The sequence below is a fragment of the Rhopilema esculentum genome, chromosome 6, assembly GCF_057945365.1.
Source record: "Rhopilema esculentum isolate cy_ngs chromosome 6, ASM5794536v1, whole genome shotgun sequence".
NCBI classification, from domain to species: Eukaryota; Metazoa; Cnidaria; class Scyphozoa; order Rhizostomeae; family Rhizostomatidae; genus Rhopilema; species Rhopilema esculentum.
The window spans coordinates 7235799-7255853 of NC_142820.1; the positions used below are offsets into that span (position 1 = coordinate 7235799).

Sequence of the window (20055 nt, forward strand, 5' to 3'; positions counted from 1 at the left end):
CTCTATGGTTTATACGTCGCTCAGCTTAGGTACCCAGGGTTTGTGTTTCAAGCAATTAATTTCGTCTGTACTAGTAGTAACGGAACGCTATCAATAAACAGAAAGGTTACTTGTAATTGAGCAGTTTGCAGTAAAACGTAAGCAGAGAAACGACTAGTCTGAGGTTTTCATCCCATTTATTTCTACAATACAGGTAACATGGATTCAGCTGTATCTTTGTGTGTTCTGCTCATCTCATCGTATGTTCCAGTCATAAACTCTAAGAAGCAAAAAGATGGAACTTAAACAACGGAGTTCGACTTCGAAGAAGGCAGAAAATTTCGTAGTTGGATTGCCGTAAAGAATTTTTAGGAAAAACAGTAAGTTTCCATTTATAAGATTCGGCTGCATGTATCCTTAAGAAGAAAAGAATTTGAAAGCAATTTTGAAAATTTTTAATTCCCCTAAACAAACAAAAAATAATTACAGACTGATTCAAATGAATGTGAAATTAGCTTTTTGCATAATTACTATTCTTTAGGTGACTCACTTATTCGTCTGTGGGTGGTGGTGGTGGCACATCAGTTGGTGGTGCATCTGTGCTTGGCAGGCCTTTCTTCGCGCGCTCGATGCAGTCTGAGTAGATGAATCCGCACTTGCTTGAGCTGATCTCCCGTTTATTCCAGCAGACCAGTAAGTCCCACAAGCACTGTCGAAGAAATTATTGCTGTTAACTATCTAGCGTTATAATGATGCAATTTATACAAACTATTTTCTTTATATCCTTTGGGAACAGGAACAGGGAACAGGAAGCAGCAGATGCCTAACCTTTCTCTCTGCGCCAAACCCTAAGTCCCAAGACAAATCTCCTTCCAACGGTGCAGTAAGGCAGAAATTTAAATATTGCCTCATGAATGAAAACATGCTTTAACGCTATTTGATATCGTTAAACCTGAGTAGCAGACCTAGTAAGTGATACAGCACAGTTTTCTGTGCAATCAGGCAAATCTATGACATTTTGTGAGGAAACTTTGGGCTTTTTACTAGAAAAAGATTAGTAGAGATTACCAGATAAATAATATAATGAAGAAAAGCAAAAAACTGAATCTTTCTCTTCAACAGGAAAACACCTCATTTTTAGCATCTCTAAAACTTTGTTGCTTTTTAACCTTCTCCACACACTCTGAATAAACCCAACCACATCTGGTTGAATTCCTTGGATTCGATGTCCAACATTTGATCCAATCCCAAAGGCACTATGGGTAAAGGATTCCCAAATTAACGACTGCTCCTAATTTGCACCTGGAACTTCCCAATATAGCTTGAATAACTGGTTGATATTTCTAATTAACAGGATCTAATGATGGTGTGGATAAGAAGAAATAAACATTGGGCTAAGATTTACGGGTAAGAAGCCTAAAATGAGAAGATTATTCCCTCTTATCTACCTTTCTTTCAGAGTGTAAACCCATGCGGTATAAACATTGTATGCATTAGATGTTATGGGTTTATGTCAGTAAATTTATATGCAGTTTTAGAAATAGTAGGCATACTTTTTAAGCCACAACAAAATGCCTTAGATAGCGGTAAGGGTAAAACTTTAAGCTTTTCATTCTAGTCTGGATAAAATCCAAGTATTATTTTCATTGTAATTCATTCATCAGTTACATGATGAGTTTTATTTCATTTCTGCCTTAATCACAAAGTATCAATTGCTGTAAATAAAAACCTTATCTCGTTTCCTAAGAAACTGTCTATGACAACCAAGCTTTGGGATGACCGAAAAATTAGAAACCATCGTGCTGATCACCCATAATATTCCGTGAAAATCCTTCTTTTAAAAGCCATATAGATTCACCCAATTCTTGTTCAGTTGAAATAACTAATATAATAAAGAATTCTAATCTACCGATAAGAAACATATTTCATATTAACTGATATTGCCTTTTTTCTGTTTCTAAAAAGTAGCCCATTATTATCATTTGTCTTCCAGGAAACCTTGAAATACAGTTATAATCAATCAAAGGATTATGAAACTGGATTACAAAAGAAGGTTAATGTGAATTCTATTTAAAAATAATAATTTTCATTATAAAACTGAGGCTTGATATTAATGAAATTTCAGAGCTGATTAGAAATAATTGCCTGGTTAGAACTATATCGACAGTTCAACTTTATTTCCATTTGAGTTAAGTCAGCAAGCAAGAAAGTGACGTAACACACTTAACGTATACTTGTCAAGCTTGTAAGGATGTTGTTCATGTAAGAGTGTTGCATTTCACATTTTTCATGATGAAGAAAAACATTTGAAAAGATTTGAACTTTCTTTCTCGAATGATTTAAACAAATTGCAGATGGGACCCGGATTCATACGCGCTAACTGTGATGTGAGACACTTTATCAGGAGGGATGGTATGTGTGTTCGTTGTTTCCAAAAATCAGTAGGAACTTTTGTGGGAGAAATTGCTGAAAGTCACCAATGAGTCACTAGAAGTCTCATTTGGAAGTCATAAATCACGTTGTTAAGAGCAAATATGAATTGGTTCGAACTAACCTGAGCCATTGGGTCGAGTTTAGTGGTTCCTCCTTTGCTACCATCATCTTCAAATGGCTCGTTCAGTGGATGCCCATTTGCATCGACTCCAAGAGCAAAGTTCTCCTCTCCTGGAGCATCTTAAAAAAATAAAGTGATGCTTTACATTTACAACAGCATGGTAAGTTTCTCAGATTATTAATATTTCACAGTAAGTTGCTGTAAGAATAGTGAGGCGTGAAAACAACTTTGCCAAGAGAAAGCTGCGACATTTAACCTCTACAGCTGTAATGCATCAAGCGAAATTTATCATCAATATCAAAGAGTGATAAAGACGGCATTTGAATCGATACTCACATGATTCTAAACTCCTTCCTGATACCAAAAGCCCCAAAGAGGCAAAAATTGCAATGAGAAAAAATTTTGCCATTTTGCTGTCTCTTCTTTGTTAAAACCAAGTAGAATTACCGGGTAAAAAAGTCGCTTTGATATACCTCGCTGTTATTTGCATACAAAATGTGCCCTAAATGATCCAATCGCAGATTCTAATGCTTATTCTAATGACAATTAAAGGATAAGATGTTTGCTTTATTCATGTTGGAGATTTTGGAACAAGACTCTTCATTTTCATCCTTAAATGTCAAATCAGCTGTTGATAAAACATGGATATTTGACGTTATCGTTGCAAGGCGGCTGAGTAATTTTGCAGCTAATTCAATAAGAAAGGTAACTTAATTAAATAAAAACACAAATTAACTGAGAACAGGTATTCTACCAAATTAAAAGAGACTAGGATAGAAGAAAAATTTTATTGTGTAAAATTTGATCATTTCAGTATTCTCGGAGTTATCAACGAAACTAAATTTCAGTCAGCTTTGATATTCCTAATTCTTTCTATATTTCAATCTTTTTTGTAAATTTTATATGCTCGAATACAGCAAACTAATGCCATAAGTTACTTCTCATTTTTCAGATAAAAATTTGTTGCATAACTCTCTTCGTGGCAGCATAACATCTTCCTGGCAACAACTCTCTTCGGCTAGATTTCTTTCACCTATATATCAGGCTCGATCTCTGTAAATTTTTTTTGTATTTCTAAAACCTTAATCTGCAAAACTCCCACCATAGCTTCAGCGCTTGTTGTTTTATCTTTGCTCGTTTTATTCACTGTCTAGCATTTCCCCCATATTATAAAGATTTTTGACACATTCTTCATCAATCTCAGCCATCAAGTTGCTACATGCGCGCGTAAAGAGTATTTATCAAATTGATCAAAATAACAATTATCACTATTTCAAAATATATTACTTTTTGACTTGTGTGTTGAACGAACATGCAACTACTATGGCGAAACGAGCGGGCCTGTTAAAAGCTCTCCAAAAATATGGGTTTTATGTTTCTCATCACTGAAAGTATTCTGTCATCCAACGCATGTCCTATTGGAAATGGTAAAGGAACCGAAGTCAAACTGCTTTGAAAGTTGTTGTGATTGAAATTTAACAGGGTTTGCGAAACCATTTGACTCTGTCCTACATAATTTGGATACTTTAAGCTTATTTCCTCATGGTTTTATAGCTATGAAGACGCACATTTCATGTGCATATTCATCTTTTAAAGTGAAAACAGGGCCTATAGTATTTTTTAGAATACTTATATAAGCTCGTGCTTCATGATGTACGCAAAGATTGATACTTGTTTCAAATATGTAAGTTCATTTGTTAATTATAAGGTCATTGTGTGAAGAAAGTAAGATGAAAATGAAATGAGTCAAATTTGTCAAATGAAAAGATGATTACAGTTATAGTTCTCAGATTAGTTGCAATATTTTAAGATTTTATGCGACTACCCTGCAGAGAATTCAATGCAGAAATTTTTCACAAATTTTCCATAAAGCTAAATAAGCTCTTTTGGGCCGACAAACCGATAAGCTATTGGTCATCGTGTTTCTTATGAAACAAAAACGATTAGGCCAGCCTGTTTATTGTCTCTCTTAACATGCAAAAAGAGGGGAGAAATATATTTCTTTAGCCTTCAGGAATATTTATTGAAATGAAAATATGGAAGTCGAAAAGTGGAGTCAATGGACATGCTTAATTAATGGTAGTATCTACAATTAGCAAAGTGATTCGTTAAGGGTTGCTAAAGTCTCATCATTGCAAACATTGCAATTTCAATGCGTTCGTTAGCAATCTTTTATCTGATTTTCCTTTGTAACCCATCTCCAAGTAAATGGCTTTGAAAAAAGCAAACATTTAGTAAACTAAAGCTTTTCGTCTGACACTCTTCAGAGTTTAAAACGTCAGAACATAGATCTAAAACTCTACGCTAAGAAAAGAAACATAAGGACATATTTTAGGTGGTAAGCACATTAAAGGTTCAAACTTTAGTTTTGTCTATCATTAGCTGTTGAACTTAACAGTAATATGTATTGTGAGTAGGCTGTTGGATGGATAATGAAACTGAACATTTAGGTTTATTGACACAGTCTAACAAGTTGACAAGAATTCTACTTTCCATATCATTTCCTACTCATTCTTGAAATTTGAAAATCTGTAAAAATTGACATTTCCTTAGGTTTATTCAACTGGTTTAGAGATTGCTTCAAACATATTTCGAATCCTTATTCATCTTTTAGCCTTTTTGCTCGTTCAGTAAACATGTATGCAAAGAAGTTGTTCTCTGCATGATAGCTTAACGCTCCACAGACTTTGCTTAGCAGTATTCGGAGGATGAAGTCTTGCTATGATGAAGTACTGCGCAGTTTTAATATCTAGATATCAGGATGGAAAGTTCACCTGTCCTAGTCTTATTTGCTGTTGTATACAGGGAAACATCCCATACGCTCTGATTATCAACAGAATTATAAGGTAAGAATGAAGCAATCTGTATCAATGTCAAATCGTTGATAGGCTTCTTGGGTGTTAAGGCAGATGTTACATTGATCAGCAAAATAGTCTGTGTCAAGCAATTATCGAGGTAATGACTATGACTGACAAAACCACGAATAATGTCCACTTTCTCCTGTTCTCAATATTAAAATGATTGATAATAATCTTGTTCACTTTCACGTTGTTCGTTCATTGTCTACACTCTAAATTTGATTCAGCTCTCATTTTCTCAGATTTAATCGACGACTTGAGTATGCATCTGTTTCTACCCGTAAAATTTTTCAGAAATAAACAGCTGTCTGTTTGCTATTTAAATTATAAGAGTTGCTTCTGCATGTATTTCTTGAAGTGGACAACAACAAAATATGCTTCGCAACTTCACGTTAGCATTAAATGCAAATATGATTCTTTCTGTAGTGCTATGGTTGATTTTAACGTTTGTGAAGAGCTCACAATCCCAGTACACTGTAGCCCAAGCTGAAGACTGCAAACAAGGCTTTAAAGCTGTTGGCTCTGGACTTATAGAGAGCTTTTTCAGCTGCCCAACAATCATTGTTTGCAATCAACACTGCCTCCGAAAATCAAGCTGCATTGCCACAAATTTTCAATTTCCTGCGACTGGAGAAGCAGGGAGATGTGAACTATTGCTGCCACATACATTGACAAAAGGAGGAGCGGTACGACTAGAGAATCATGAGCGAACAGTTTATACAAAACTTCGCAAGTTTAGTAAATATGAAATTGTAAGTAGTACGCTTGTCCGAGCAACGTCCTCAGAAAATGTTTTACATGTCCAATCTACTTTTTTGAGCATTTTAATCAAATCCATGGTGGTAAATTTATGAAATCCAGTCAGAAAAAACTGGATCCAACGATATCATTTTCGACCGTATTCCAAATATAATTCAGATAAGCAAATATTTGACGTTCAGTTACGAAAACAATCTTTTTAGTCCCGTCGTTGTCTAAGCTGACTTTGTAAATTTTAAATTAAATTTGTAAAGCAATAGTGTTACTGAAGTATTCCAGGGGGCATAAGAAGCAGACAGGGGGCTGCATCCCCAAAAATTGCCAAATTATGCACTATTCCTTTATAAGATAGTACCGAATTAGAGCAGCAGATTCTTTGTTTTTCTCTAGGCCTCCCTAGCTCTACCATTCAAATCAATTTGGTTCAGATGACACTGTGAACATTAGAGGTAATAAACCTAAAGTTCAAACATGTTAGTGTTGGTAAAGGGTGTATTCTTTGTTTTTCTAGAAACACGAGGAAGCAGCATCAATATTGAAGCATATGTCAAAGGACTCCTCGTTGTCACTTCCAACATTGGAGACAAGCAGCACTTTAGAGAGCGTCAAAGCATCATCTGCAATGGAAGTGCTCACAGATAGACAGCACAGTAACACCCAACTTGAGACGAGTTCTACGCTCCTGATGTCATCTTCCAAAGGCATTTTAAAGAGTGAATCCTCTGGAACTTTGTCTAGTTCTACTCTTGCAGGAACGTCCTTGAACCCAAGCGTGACAACTCCCTCCCTTACAAACTACTACTCAGCAGTCTTGAAAACTACGACTCAGCAGAGCTCAACACTATCAACTAGCTTGGTTTACTTTGCACATTCTTCCTCTACACCTAGGCCAACGCTGTCTGCATCAGAGCCCAGCAGTGCTTTTAGCCCCAGTTTAAAACTGCTGACTAATTCCATTGTGAACGAAACAGTTATTTCTATCTCCTCTGGAATAACACGGTCAACAGTTGATATTGAAATTGACTCTTCTGTTCACGAATCTGAAGTGTCGTTTCTACCAAACGGACCAGAATCGACATATATTGCTACGACCTATGTCTCCTCTTCTCAAGAAAGACAGCAATCTGATACAGATGTGCTCATAAAGCCAACCGTTTCAACTTCTGCTGCTATCCTGTCAACCGCTGCGGCTTTTCCTTTAACAGATGAAGAACTGGCTAGTTCCCTTTCTCCAAAAAACAGCAAGACAATGCAAGATAAGAGTTACTTTACGAGCTCAAAGGTGGCCCTTGCTACGTTTGTTACGGAAATGATAGCAACAAAATCAGTATCTTCTAATGCCATCGATAGCACAAACTCTGCAAAAGAATTGGCAACTTCTCAATCAGAACTAACAGTATCACAAATGCATGCGAATTCGATTTCCTTTGCGAAAACGATGAATCCTAGCATTGACAAAGCAGTTGCTTCTTTAAAGGTTGTGCCAACCGTTGAAACAACCGAAACCGTAAGCATTTCGTCACCTTCAGTGCCAACCACTCTGTTAACAAGCGAAGCGGCTGATACGTTCCCGCAACTGACAACGTCCTCAACCGAAACTGACATGAATTCGTCCCTTTCGGCGATGCAAAATCCTGCACTTGAGAGCTCTAGCTATTCAACGTCTTTACAGAGCATAGCATCAACATTACAGGCGCAATTACAGGCACAGTCAGTACTGTTAAACACCGCTATAAGCAGCATAGACTCGACTCTCTCGGCGACTGCTGCTTCAGCAAGCACGTCACAAGTTCCAACACAATCACCACGTATGTGAAGTGTAATATCAAAAACTATATACCATAATTGTTAAATTTAATGCTTCGGATACTGATTCATTTTCCTTCATCTCAATAAAGTACACATAAAAAGCATAATTTGCCATTGCAACAAAAGTCTATGACATACAAAAGGGGAAGAAACCGACAGGGCTCCTCTGCGAATCACCAAGCTATGTACGTAAAGGCAGTCATAAGAGAAGAGACTCAAAATTGAGAATTATAGACTATGCTAAGAACTAGTAAACATTTTCACTCGGAATGCAGTGAATTCTGGGTAATTGCTAAAAATGCTAACACAACTTTCATCAATTTTGATAGCAAGAAACGCGACAGGGATTGCTTGAGGGCTTAAGCCTTCCTTACTTATTTCGTAAAGAGAACTTTGAGCTACTAACTGAATTAGTTTCTATCATTAGCCCCTAGGTCACTCAACATGTTTTGACAAACACTATCCACCCAAAGAACATATTGTTGACCACCTTTGATGTTCATTATGGGGTTGACAGCCATTCTCCTAACCCTTTATCATAAGTGATATTTTTCGTGTACTTGCCAGACCTATTTCTTGTTATTTGTTATCCTAAGCAATATCGTTTACTTTACTTCTAGCCTGCTCATTGGATGCCACGACAGGCAAGTGTTTTAATTTCTCTTCGCAATTTCACACGTGGCCCAATGCAGTCCAAGACTGTCAGCTTAGAAATGGCTATCTAGCAATAAAGGTGGATAAAGACGAGCGGAAGTTCCTTAACGAGTTACGTGGATTGAAGTCAATTCAAGAGACAGAATTTTATGTTGGATTATATAAGGTTTGTAAATGTGACATCATTCGTTTATATTTTTGTTGTTGTTGATTGATCAAAGGTGAATACAGACATTAAAAGGATGAGTGAAAAGCAAGCAAAGGGGGCGTATTAGTTTAGTTTAAGGGTTTACGAGTCTGAATAATAATAAAAATAATAATAATAATAATAATGATTATAACAATAACAATAATAATAATAATAATAATACTTTATTTATGCAGGGTAATTCAGTCAGGTATAAGCTGCTATCAAAAGAAGCCATGTCTAATATTGAAGAAAACACAGCGTAGTATTTATCCATCAAGCTACCATCAATCATTTCAATTACGATGATTTTAGTCCATAAAATATTCCTTCAAAGCTTTCCTGAAAAAAATGTAAAATTCTTCAGTTTTTTATGAGATGACAGAGCGTTGAAGATTTTTGTCCCGCTGTAATTGGAGCTGCGCCCCTTTTTGTGCAATTTTCATCCTAACTTTTGGCATACGCAGTCTATACCATTATGTCTTGTTGATTTTCCGTGTTCTAATTTCGTAAAATAGTTATAGGAAGTATCAGGAGCAGCAAAATTTAAGCATTTGCAAACGAAATCTGCACACTGAATTGATCTCATGGAAGCCATTGATCGCCAGGCACGGTGGTTATTATGCTGTTCTCCAAAAACGGTCCTAAGTGCTCTCTTCTAAGTCTCCTTGAACCTCTCGATTCATATGACTCTGATAACGTCAAGAATGCAATGCTGTAGTAAGTCATAAATGGCTGAACCATGGCTTTGTATAATTCCACGGCGGCATAGGCTGTGAGTATTGGCCTGATTCGGCGCAGGAGACCTAGCCGGCTTGAAGCTTTCTTACAGATTCTTTGAACGTGATTGTTCAGAGAGAGAGACTTAATCAAAATGGATTCCAAGGCACTTATAGCTTTGGGATTACTGATGTCTTTCGAATCAATAGTTATTTTTGTTTGATGCGTTATCTTGCTCCTTTTTGCCACTGTTCCAAACATCATAAACTCAGCTTTGCCTTGCTTAGGATTCAAGATCAAGCCATTAATGCACAACCAATTATGTAACAATTTAGCGTCATGATTTATAGCCTTTTCTCGGAGCTTCATTCTTGCCAGGAAACCAAAGTACAGTGTCGTTTGCATACATTATGAGTTTTGATTTCTCGATCGTCTGATGGAGATCGTTTACATTAATCAGAAAGACAAGGGACCCAGAATTGACCCATATAGCACCCTGAACAAGATATTTTCTTCTTTTGACTTTTCCCTTCAAAACTGAAAATTTGAGAACGATTTGAAAGATAATCTTGGACTCATGAAGCAAAAAGATTATAAAAAATTTTCACCTTCGGCGGCAAACATGGTACCGTCTCAGGTAGTAACTTTATTCTACCCTTGTCCTAATCTATCGATCTATAGGGTTTTAAATATCTTTTCAGCTACGGCAAAGGTTATGTGTTTTTCTCTCTTCCCTTACACTAACATGAAATGCTTCTATTTGATTGAGAAATAAATCAAAGAAATTTTGTCGGAAAAGTTTTCTTTCTTGCCCTTTTTAGAATTCATTCGTCACGACGCTCCTTGCTGCTGGTGCAAATAGTATTTTATTATAATTATCTTATTATAAGATACAGATACGTTTTGGGCATCTAACTGTATCTTGAAGATACTCACGACAACAATATTGCCCATCAAGACCTTCATTTCAGCGTCTTCAAGAGGGTCGAGATCCACATCGACAATTGCCTTGTATGAATATTTAGCGGCTTCATTATGCCTTCTTACCCACTATTTTTGCAGGCTGTTGATGGAAGTGCAACCTGGGTCGATGGAACATCGGCATCAGTCACCCTCTTGGATGAAGTAATCGTTGCCACTCAGTGCACTTTGCAACACTGTTGTGGAAAAATCTATATCGAAGAAGAGGAAACGAAGTTCACATTGGCATTGCAATCAGACTGTAATGCTGCACGTAGATTTGTCTGCGAGTGGGCAACCAATTAATGAGAAGTTTATGTTTGATAAGATTGTAAAATACGATTCCGGGAATGCAATCCACAAGTATTCAGCCGGCAAAAGCTGCAGTAATGCTTTGATAGTAGTAAATTAGGTAGCTCTAGAAGCAACGACTTTAAGCTAATACTCTAAGCAAAATGAATCGTAGCTCCAAGATGCAAGTTTTGCAGTTTGGATTGTTTGAAGAACTACAGATTTAATGGTTTGCAAAACAAGCAATCGGATATTGTATGAAATCTATTTGAATGTAATAAATCCTTGCATCTGCTATAGTAAAATTAAGCTTTGTTGCTCCGATGTGGCCTAAATAACAGTCACAGAATAGAGTGGTTTAAAAATTAGAGATGGAGTTTTTTACATGTATACGCCTTGTTCTACACTCAGCCACTAGCTTGAATCAAAAAGCTACGTATGGTATGTGCTGCGAGGGCAAATCTCAGCTTCGAAGGAAAGCTAAGAGCCCTCCGCAGGTACATTCCCTCTCCCCAACACGGATTCTTCCCCTGTTGAAGAACCTTTTGCCTTCGGATTTGACATCTATACTCCTCGTCGCTACTGTTGTTGTCATAAGAAAAAGTAGAAACAAAACAACTTTGATAAATGCAGAGTCAAAAGTGCTATCGCTGCTTTGCATAAGACTTACTTTGTTTTTAGTAGAAACTGAATTACTGTAGAGAATGAACCTATAACTAGCCTTTTTACCTATGAGGAAGAAGCTTATTGTTAGAATGTGAGAACAAGTTCAATGAGACGCCTATTGATTCTTAGCAATCTCTAAGTTTCTTAGCTAACACAACATTTTCAAGTGCATTGTTATACACTTTGACCGCTTTCCAAGTCCCTGCCCCTAAAATTAAAAAAAGTGTCTATATTAACATAAATTGGGCCAATTTCAGTGGTTAGCTATTGTGCTCAAAGAAAACTTGTGTGCAGACCTCCTTTGTCGAAAGGTGGGTGAGGTATTTTTTTTCAAACAAGTTTTGAAATCTACCAACGAAGAATCCCTAAATGGCAAAAAACTCCTTACTTCTGAAACTGAATTTTTATCGCAGGAGCTTGTAACATTTCCTTCGTTCCCAAAGGAAAGACATTGATTGGGTGAAAGGATTGGCGATGCTCAGGCAAAAGTTTAAGAAAAATAATGGGCCAGAATGTTTCTTTTTAATATATACCAACAAAAAACTAACACAACATATTCAATAAAATGTGTTATTCATAGCCTAAAAAGGCACATGGTCACTAAGTTCTGGCTGTGGATGGTCCTTAAAATAAGCATCATTTAACAATATTTACTAAAAAAGGAATGAACAGAATAATTTAGAAAGACTAAAAAGTATGAAAGGTATGTCTTAAGATAGATGTCAAAAGCAAATAAGTACTATTTGAATTGATCAGTGACTTGAGTTATTTCTACAGACATATTTGTCAATGGGTTTAAGTAATGTAATGGGTAGAAGCCTTCACTGTTTACGTGTATTTATTGTTGTTTATTGTCGGCGTATTGCGGTGTTTCTTATTTGCTACATTAAGTAATGTTGACTGAATTTTACCGATGCGCAAACTTCCCATTGCTCTTGAGGATGATTAATAGTTGCCTTGTGACTCAAATAATGTTGTCCGAGGCCTGCTTCCTGAGAGAGTAGTATTTTGTCTCAAAATCTTTCAAAGTTGAAACATTAGATTAAACCTAAAAGGAGTTATCGTTAAAGCCAGCAGAAAAAGAAGTGCACAGTGTTTACTCAATACCAAACTTTAAAAACGGTCAATACCAACCTCAAATACGCTCCAAAATTATAATAATGTTCGAAGATTTACCCTGAGTACCACAGCCTCATAAATCCGGGGATAAAATATTGTAGACAGCTGCGATGGCAAAGAATGAGTGGATACAGAGGAGTGGAAGGAAAATATTTCCAATCATTGCTCAAAAAGTTTTCTGTGACAAGTTTTTAGCTATATTTCTCAGACTAAATAATGGAGACTCTGGTATCCAGGGTAGAAATAGTGGCAACATAGCATACTGAAACACATTTAGTCCGACTCTTCATCCGAGCCTTCATTTTCTTCATGCCCCAAAAATCTCGCTTAATTTTAACAAAAAGGCTAAGCCCCCGGAGCCTCCTCTCAACGACAACTCTGGATCAATGTTGTGCCTTAAACACTTTTCAATTCTGCGAATAAATATAAACTCACGTAGGATCATACTTGAAATCATTACGACGATGTTGAAAAAGGCTGATCTCATGTTGAATTAGCTAGTCCAACATTTTATTATCGTATTGTCTTTCATAAGTAGCTATTCTATAACCTAGGTATAGCTAGAGTATTGTATGATATTCTAAGTATATCAAGTGGCCGAATGCACCTATCCTCAAAGGAAGCAAAATTAATCACATCAACAAAACCTGCTGCATCTGGACATGCAAGACCAAGTTAAGTCGATGCCAAAAAGAAGTGTTAAATTTCTGTAATTTTCGAGAAAAAGTGGCATGAAATTCAACGTTCTTCTTGCAATTTTTGCTATAACTTTAACTTTATGTGGTGATAGATTGGTTGGACATGGATGTGAAAATTTCCATTCTGCTTTTGGGAGGCTGGTCAAAGAGCACAACAGAGCATCAGGAGAAGGCCTGGTGTTAAGGACTGAGAAAGCCGTCTCAGTAGTCGAATGCAATTTGGAATGTCTGAAAGACGTCCTCTGTGGAGGAACAAATTTCCGAAAACTGATCGATGACGACACTCGTAATTGCCAGTTGCTGCGGCATGACTCTTTGGTACATGGTACAAGATTCGAGACCGAAGAGGATACCACTTACACATTGCTTGAAAGAAAAAATGGAATGGTATTGTACATACAGGCTTTTTTATAAGAACAAACCTTAAAAGGTTGAGATTGGCACAAAAAATAAGAACAACATAAAAAACAAGGCAGACTGAAATTCGACAAAACTTAAGAAATAAAATATCAGCAAAGATTGAAAAATAAAAAATAGAAGCAGAACAACAGAAAGTGATAAGAAAATTGGTATTCATTACTTTATCAAGCACATGTTATGTCCAAACACTACTATTCACAGGAAATTCTAATACAATAATAAGAAACAAAATTAGAAACACGCGAGGCTGAAATTAGGCAAAAAAATAAGGAAAGCCAGGTTGAAACTGGAGCCAAATATTCTTATGAAAAAGCAGCGTTCATTAATTGCTTAAATAGATATCAAAGTGAACGTAATTATACAAAGATCTCTGAAGTGATTAAGTTGTTGTTGACTTGAATGAATAAAAGAATGAATGAATAAAAGAGTGAATGAATAAGAGAGTGAATGAATTTATGCGTTAATGAATGAATTACACAATCAAGTAATTCATGTAAGTAAAGTTTACTAACGTCTGATAAATATCTAATGGAAAATGTTACAGGAAACAGATCTCTTTTAAGATACGAACCAAACAAAGACACAAAACTTCCGCTGATCGAAACCTCAGTCGAAACCTGGAAAAGCCTTTTAAATGATAGACCAATCACAAACGTTGGAAATAATTTTTACGCAGGTTTAAGTAAGACATGTGTTAATGTATTAAAGTAGAGGGCTTTTTGTAGTCCATTTGTTGCTGAAGGGTACCCTGCTTAAATATTTGAAAATGAAAAATTCGAAATATTACTACAACTTAGTATAAGATATTAATAAAGCTGTAAGCCTTCTGTCCAGTTGTATACTAAGATATCTTTCATACTGTTAGAAATTCCTGTGCACAGATCTAAAAAACATTTGTTGCTTTTTAGTGCAAAGAAGAAGAACAAGGTAATTGAATATATATTCGATTTCATTTATAGTTCTTTTATCATCAGCTTCATCATCATCAATAATAAACTTCTGTAACTAAAAGAGAGTCACAAAAACTTCGGATGAAGAAAATACTGACTTGAATTCCCCTTTTCGCAACATTTCAATGTATTAATTTTTTCTACATAGCAGCAAAAACCTTGAATAAATTATTCAAATTCAGTAAAATGTCTACAAGCTGCTCTAGATATAAAAAACAAATATCTAACAAACTAAAGTAAGGAAATGTAAGATATCATATGTTGCAGGATACAATTCAAGGCAAGTGAAATATATCTTGATTTTTATCGTATTATTGAGTTGTCTTATACCTACACTTGTATTAAAGAACATGTTCTTAGTATTGTCAAAATTTGCTTTGCCATACTCGACAAATATTAGTTATATAGAAGAAAGACTCTTAATATGCCATTGGGAATAAACTACTTCTTGGAGAACGTGAGAAGTTCATTTGAATGAAAACTCTTTAGTAAAAAATTTTCAATCACCTAAAAAGTGGACTATCAGATCTCTGTAGCAAGTATATTGGCACTTCTGATATCCTTATCCTATCTGATATCCTATCTGATATATAGCATATATTCAAATTACTGATATTAATTTCAAATTGCTATACTTGTTGAAATTGAGGTGAAAATCACTTCCAAACGGATTATACATATAATTGGTAAAAGTCCTGTGATTATTTTGTCAAGTAGCCAGGATGGTCAACATATTGAGTTCATTTTATTTGAAATGCAGTAAAATACAAAAAACTTAATAGATAATAAAATAAGATACTTGCGTTGTTGTCGGAAATATTATTTTTGTGCTAAAATTTGGACAATAGTTTTTGTAGCTAAACAGTTGTTTTGTTTCATGACTAACATTCATAAACCATTGATTAGTTAATGATTACACCCATATTCTCAGTAAAAAGCATGCCATAAGAAACAGGTACTGTACAATCAGGAATTATAAAAAAATTTCAGTACTTGTCATCAATATCAAGAAATACATATTCATTTATACAAATACATTTTTATCAACAAAGAAACGCCAATTTTACCTGAAGGGAACGGCCATTACTAACTTCTGGTTACTTAAAGGCGGTAATTTTGTCTCGATTTATAACGTCTGTCAAACCTTTTACCCTAGCTACTCCCTAGCCGCGCCCTATCAACTGTGGTTGCCTTAAAAATTGTATGAAGGTTCAGGCAGGGAAAAATTTTGACCGGAGGAAGGTTACGGACTTTTCTGGACTCTGATGGCACCAAGACATATAATACACCTGGTACTGATTGAGGTTCGAGTTAATCTCCTTTTAATCAGTCTCCTTTTAAGTATTAAATTATAATATCAGTAGCTCATAGTCATCGCTTTCTTCTAGCTTGCGGTGATGGGTTTGTTTTGCATGCATCATCCAGAACTTGTTTCTCCGTTTCAAAAGACTCCTCTTCGTGGCTTGGTGCCAAAGAAAAATGCAAAAAGATTGATGCTGTCTTGGCCAAAGTCGATACAGATATCAAGCTCAGATTTATACGTTCAAAATTCAAAAAATATTTTCTATACATTGGACTCACACAGGTTGGTGGTAGTATTATGGTTTGACTTGCTTTTCTCAAATTGAAGATTGCATTTCCAGTTGTGACTCTACAACTTTTATCTGAAATGGGTTGTCAACAAACTTTGAAAAAGTCACGCTACATTCTTCTTACAAAAAACCTTAGACCAAACAAAAGTTTCATACATCGATCTTACACCAAGCAACGGTTTTGAAAATACTTGCAATTTTACCAGTTCTACTTGAGGCAGGCAACCTTGAAATTGTACAACACAGAAATGACATGTTACACGGTGCATTCGTATTGTTAGACAAGGTTGCAAGAAAAACATTGGTGACTTCCTGTCAGTTCTCAAGCTTTATCAAATTTAAGCAAATGAAGTTAAATTTTTGTGAGAATTCGCTGCAAAAATGTGATAGAGAAAAGCACAAAAATACTGCAGTTTAAAGGAAAATTTACCGAACAACCTAAAGATTACCGAAGAACTACAATAGATTTTTTAAAGGGTAGTGCTTAATGCAGGCTTTCAAGGTTAAATTCTACATAGCGGCTGAAAATAGATTTACGAAAACAGCTGACAAAAATGTGAAACAAAACCGCATAGATCTGAAAGGTTTGTTTCGGCATGCAGTCCCAAAAGAAAATAATTGCCATGATACTCGCTAATATTTTTAGCCAACTACTTTACCAAGCAAAGCAAGAAGATTTAAATTTTATCAGAAATCCTAATATTATTAGAGGAGCCAAAGAAGGTTGACTATCTTATGGGCTCACGCCCCCTTGGCCAATCATGTCATAACTCATAAATTTTTTCAAGTAATCAAGCTGTTTAGAGTTGGTATATGATACAAAATTCCCTTGGAAAGGATATTTAAACTGACGTCAACAGAAAATATAAGGCATTCCAATGTATGCTATTTGTTTCAGGGTATCCAACTCTCTTTTGAGAAAAGAAACTTTTTCGGGCAGGGATATCGAAAATAAAATAGAAGTCATTGTATCACTTGAAATTGTTGTAAAAAGCTGTTGATACAGGTCATGTTGTAGTAATTTTCATCATTTTTTAGGGAAAAGGAGGCTTATTGAGATGGGCCGATGGCCAACGAGCATCAAGTAGATTTCTTGACCAAGCTATCAAAAGGAAGAGCTGCAATGAAACGCAGACCTGTTGTGGGGTTCTTGAAGACCCAAGGCAGCACTCAAATATCACGCTGGTATCTTTCAGAAATTTCTGCCTCTTGTCTTCATATTACGTTTGCGAAAAAAGGTTGGATATAAGCAAAGATGTTTCTTCTCCATAAAAAATGCTGGATATGTGCAGAACGTTGTTATGCACCGACAAATCGTATCCGACATTTGCAACACCATAGATTAAGCAACATGAAATCTAAAGAGTTAATAATTCCTTTTTCATTGCATTTTTACCATCATTCGTGGAACTTTTTCAGTAGCTAAAAAGGTTCTCTAAGACGTATACTATATGTTTCAAATTCGTAATTATTATAAACAGCGCAATTAAGTATCATATAGAAACTTATGTAACTGAACATCGAATGTTGTCAATAAGCTATAACAACTGCTTTGATTTTGAGGTCGTTTCTCCTCTCGACACCAAGGAACTGTAAAAGTAGTAATATCGAAGTAGCTTTGTGTTCCACCTAAGGCGGGTCTTCAAATATTACAAAATGGTCTTTATAGATTATTTAAAAGTTTAAAAGGCCCCCAAGTTGGTCATTGATTTTTAAAAACACGAGTTTTGTGCAATTTACCGTGAGCAAATTTACCCTCTCTCATACGTCCAGATATTAGCCCCTAACCTGGAAGTGAAAATTTTTAAAGAGCCCCCAACCTAGAGTAAGCTTCTTCCTGACATGTCACTTTTTATGAAGTGCGTTATTTCCGTCCATGATATTTTTAGTGTCGGTGTTGACTTGCAAAATGTTTCGTTTCTCAGAGTGAACTTGAAAAAAAGAGAAAGTTCTTCACAAATTTGAATGGCAGTTTTTGGAGACTTTAACAAGCCCTCACCCTTATTAAAGCCTCTGCTTGAAGAAGTAAGTGTCTTAAACAGTATCTCAAACCAGTAAGCCCAAAGAGGCTTATTCGAGGAGTTATGGCAATACCACCCAAGAATCCACACAAATGATTGCGAATCCCTCTAAATTTCAAGCTATCATAATTGGCAACAAAGATAAATAAATGCATAAATGAGTTTAAAACTTACATAAATTTTCAATTAAAATGAAGAAAAATGCTACTTTGCTTTGTGTTCAGATCTATTAAGATTTCAAAGTTAATGCTCATATTGATAATATCTGAAAAAACGAGGCTAAATAGATGAATCCTTTGAAAAGATTAGCAAGATTTATGGGGAATAAGAGAAAGAAATAATCAAAAGTGCATTTATCTATGTCCTTTCAACTATTGCCCATTGATATAGTTGTTTATGTGGTTAAGAAAGGCAGGACAATCTAACGAAATTTAACGAGAGGACATTACGACTAGCCTATTCGAACTATTCAACTTCGTATAAAGATTTATTACCCAAGTATATTGCTATCTCGAAAGAAACTAACATACACATCCAATTTATTACAATTCAAGCAATTGAAGTTTATAAAAAACTGAACAACGTTAATCCAACTTTTATGAAAAACTACTTTGTCCCTAAAACAACAGGTCACAACTTTCGTCTCAAAAACCCTTTTGACGTTCCAAAAGTCAGAACTACCAACAATGGTGTCAGATCACGAAGTTTTCAAGGGCCTAAAATCTAGAATTCACTCCCAGAATCAATAAAGACAGCCCAAAATACTACTTGTATTTTGGTAATTTAAATATTTGATTAAAACTTGGTTACTTAAAAATAAGTGAGCATGTGTCAGTAAGTAAGTCGGTGTGCGTTCACTTCGAAACACTAGCATTAAATAATTTATACAATACGCCATTAAACGCCATTACTATTAATTCTTTTTACACAACTTTCCAACATTTTTCTTACAACCTTTTCATACTTAAGAGTGCAAGAGTAAAAGTAGGGCCATGGCCTTGTCACTTTTTTTAAGACAAAGAAAACTAAATCCGAAGTCTTTGCAGTTAACAGGTAGCAAGTAACAGTTATGAATGAATACTTCTACGGATACTTCACTTTCATCTCAGAGAATGTCACTTTGCCATATTCGTTTTTAATCGCTTTCCAGGACATATATTCTGTGAGTGCACTACCACTTCCAGAGGAAGGATGAAGGCCATTTAGATTTGACAAATGGCAAGCACTGTACCACCAAGCCCCTTTAAATTTTGATGCACAATTGATGTAATAAGTATCTTGATCCTTGTCCTTCGTTGTGAATTTCATGCCGTTTTGGAAACTCAGAGAATCACCAGCATCTCCAGAGTAGCCTCCCACCTTCAGACGATACCCATCCAATTCTCCAGAAATCTCAAATAAGCTGTACTTTGCATATTTCTTGTCTTCGAATTCCATGTGTTTTAAGTCAACACGAAGAATGGCCCCCTTTCCTGGAGCCGCTAGCTTGTGCAGTTTTTCAAGCCCCAGCCAGAAGTTTCCGTTCATATCCCCAAATCCTTGCTTGTAGGCATCCCAATCTCGAAAGAAATCCACACTGGCATCAACACGGCGCTGGAACACAATCCAACCTCCTCCATCGGTTGCCATGTCACATCTGACTGGGAAAATTCCAATGTCTGGTTGATAAATGTTGTATCTCGTACTTTCTCTGAAGCCAAGAGCGTACAAATCCTGGCAACTTTCTTGTCCTGTTAAATGGAAAGGAAATTATCATGTTTGCTTCAATGAAAACCTTTTGGTCTATCGGGATGATCAATACAGTATACTCTCGTTAAG

The 20055-nt window shown here is 35.8% G+C and overlaps 4 protein-coding genes across 6 annotated transcripts; 2 read left to right on the top strand and 2 right to left on the bottom strand.

Annotated features, from left to right (window-relative positions):
* Positions 1 to 159: 159 nt before the first annotated feature.
* Positions 160 to 3071, bottom strand: LOC135686355 (uncharacterized). Of its 2 annotated transcripts, XM_065202568.2 has the most exons (5): positions 2870 to 3071; positions 2534 to 2652; positions 1110 to 1235; positions 530 to 688; positions 160 to 259 (listed from the first exon to the last, which is right to left on the bottom strand). In XM_065202568.2, the coding sequence occupies exons 1-4, from the start codon at positions 2940 to 2942 to the stop codon at positions 530 to 532; spliced, it is 477 nt and encodes a 158-aa protein (XP_065058640.2). In that variant the 5' UTR covers positions 2943 to 3071; the 3' UTR covers positions 160 to 259. The 2 variants fall into 2 exon arrangements, with proteins under 2 accessions (XP_065058640.2, XP_065058643.2); XM_065202571.2 differs by lacking the exon at positions 1110 to 1235 and having other exon boundaries at positions 2870 to 3052.
* Positions 3072 to 3182: 111 nt separating this feature from the next.
* LOC135686351 (uncharacterized) lies at positions 3183 to 11930 on the top strand. Of its 2 annotated transcripts, none has more exons than XM_065202564.2 (4): positions 3183 to 6143; positions 6662 to 7958; positions 8580 to 8779; positions 10583 to 11930. In XM_065202564.2, the coding sequence occupies exons 1-4, from the start codon at positions 5766 to 5768 to the stop codon at positions 10784 to 10786; spliced, it is 2079 nt and encodes a 692-aa protein (XP_065058636.2). In that variant the 5' UTR covers positions 3183 to 5765; the 3' UTR covers positions 10787 to 11930. The 2 variants fall into 2 exon arrangements, with proteins under 2 accessions (XP_065058636.2, XP_065058637.2); XM_065202565.2 differs by having other exon boundaries at positions 6029 to 6143; positions 6640 to 7958; positions 10583 to 11928.
* A 1126-nt stretch (positions 11931 to 13056) lies between these two features.
* Positions 13057 to 19168, top strand: LOC148960111 (uncharacterized). The gene is made up of 4 exons (XM_089109070.1): positions 13057 to 13641; positions 14583 to 14601; positions 16013 to 16209; positions 17255 to 19168. Exons 1-4 carry the CDS (start codon positions 13288 to 13290, stop codon positions 17486 to 17488), a joined length of 804 nt encoding a protein of 267 aa, XP_088965196.1. The 5' UTR covers positions 13057 to 13287; the 3' UTR covers positions 17489 to 19168.
* A 136-nt stretch (positions 19169 to 19304) lies between these two features.
* On the bottom strand, positions 19305 to 20031 carry LOC135686270 (ficolin-2). The gene has a single exon (XM_065202470.2). It carries the CDS (start codon positions 19864 to 19866, stop codon positions 19321 to 19323), a length of 546 nt encoding a protein of 181 aa, XP_065058542.1. The 5' UTR covers positions 19867 to 20031; the 3' UTR covers positions 19305 to 19320.
* Positions 20032 to 20055: the final 24 nt, after the last annotated feature.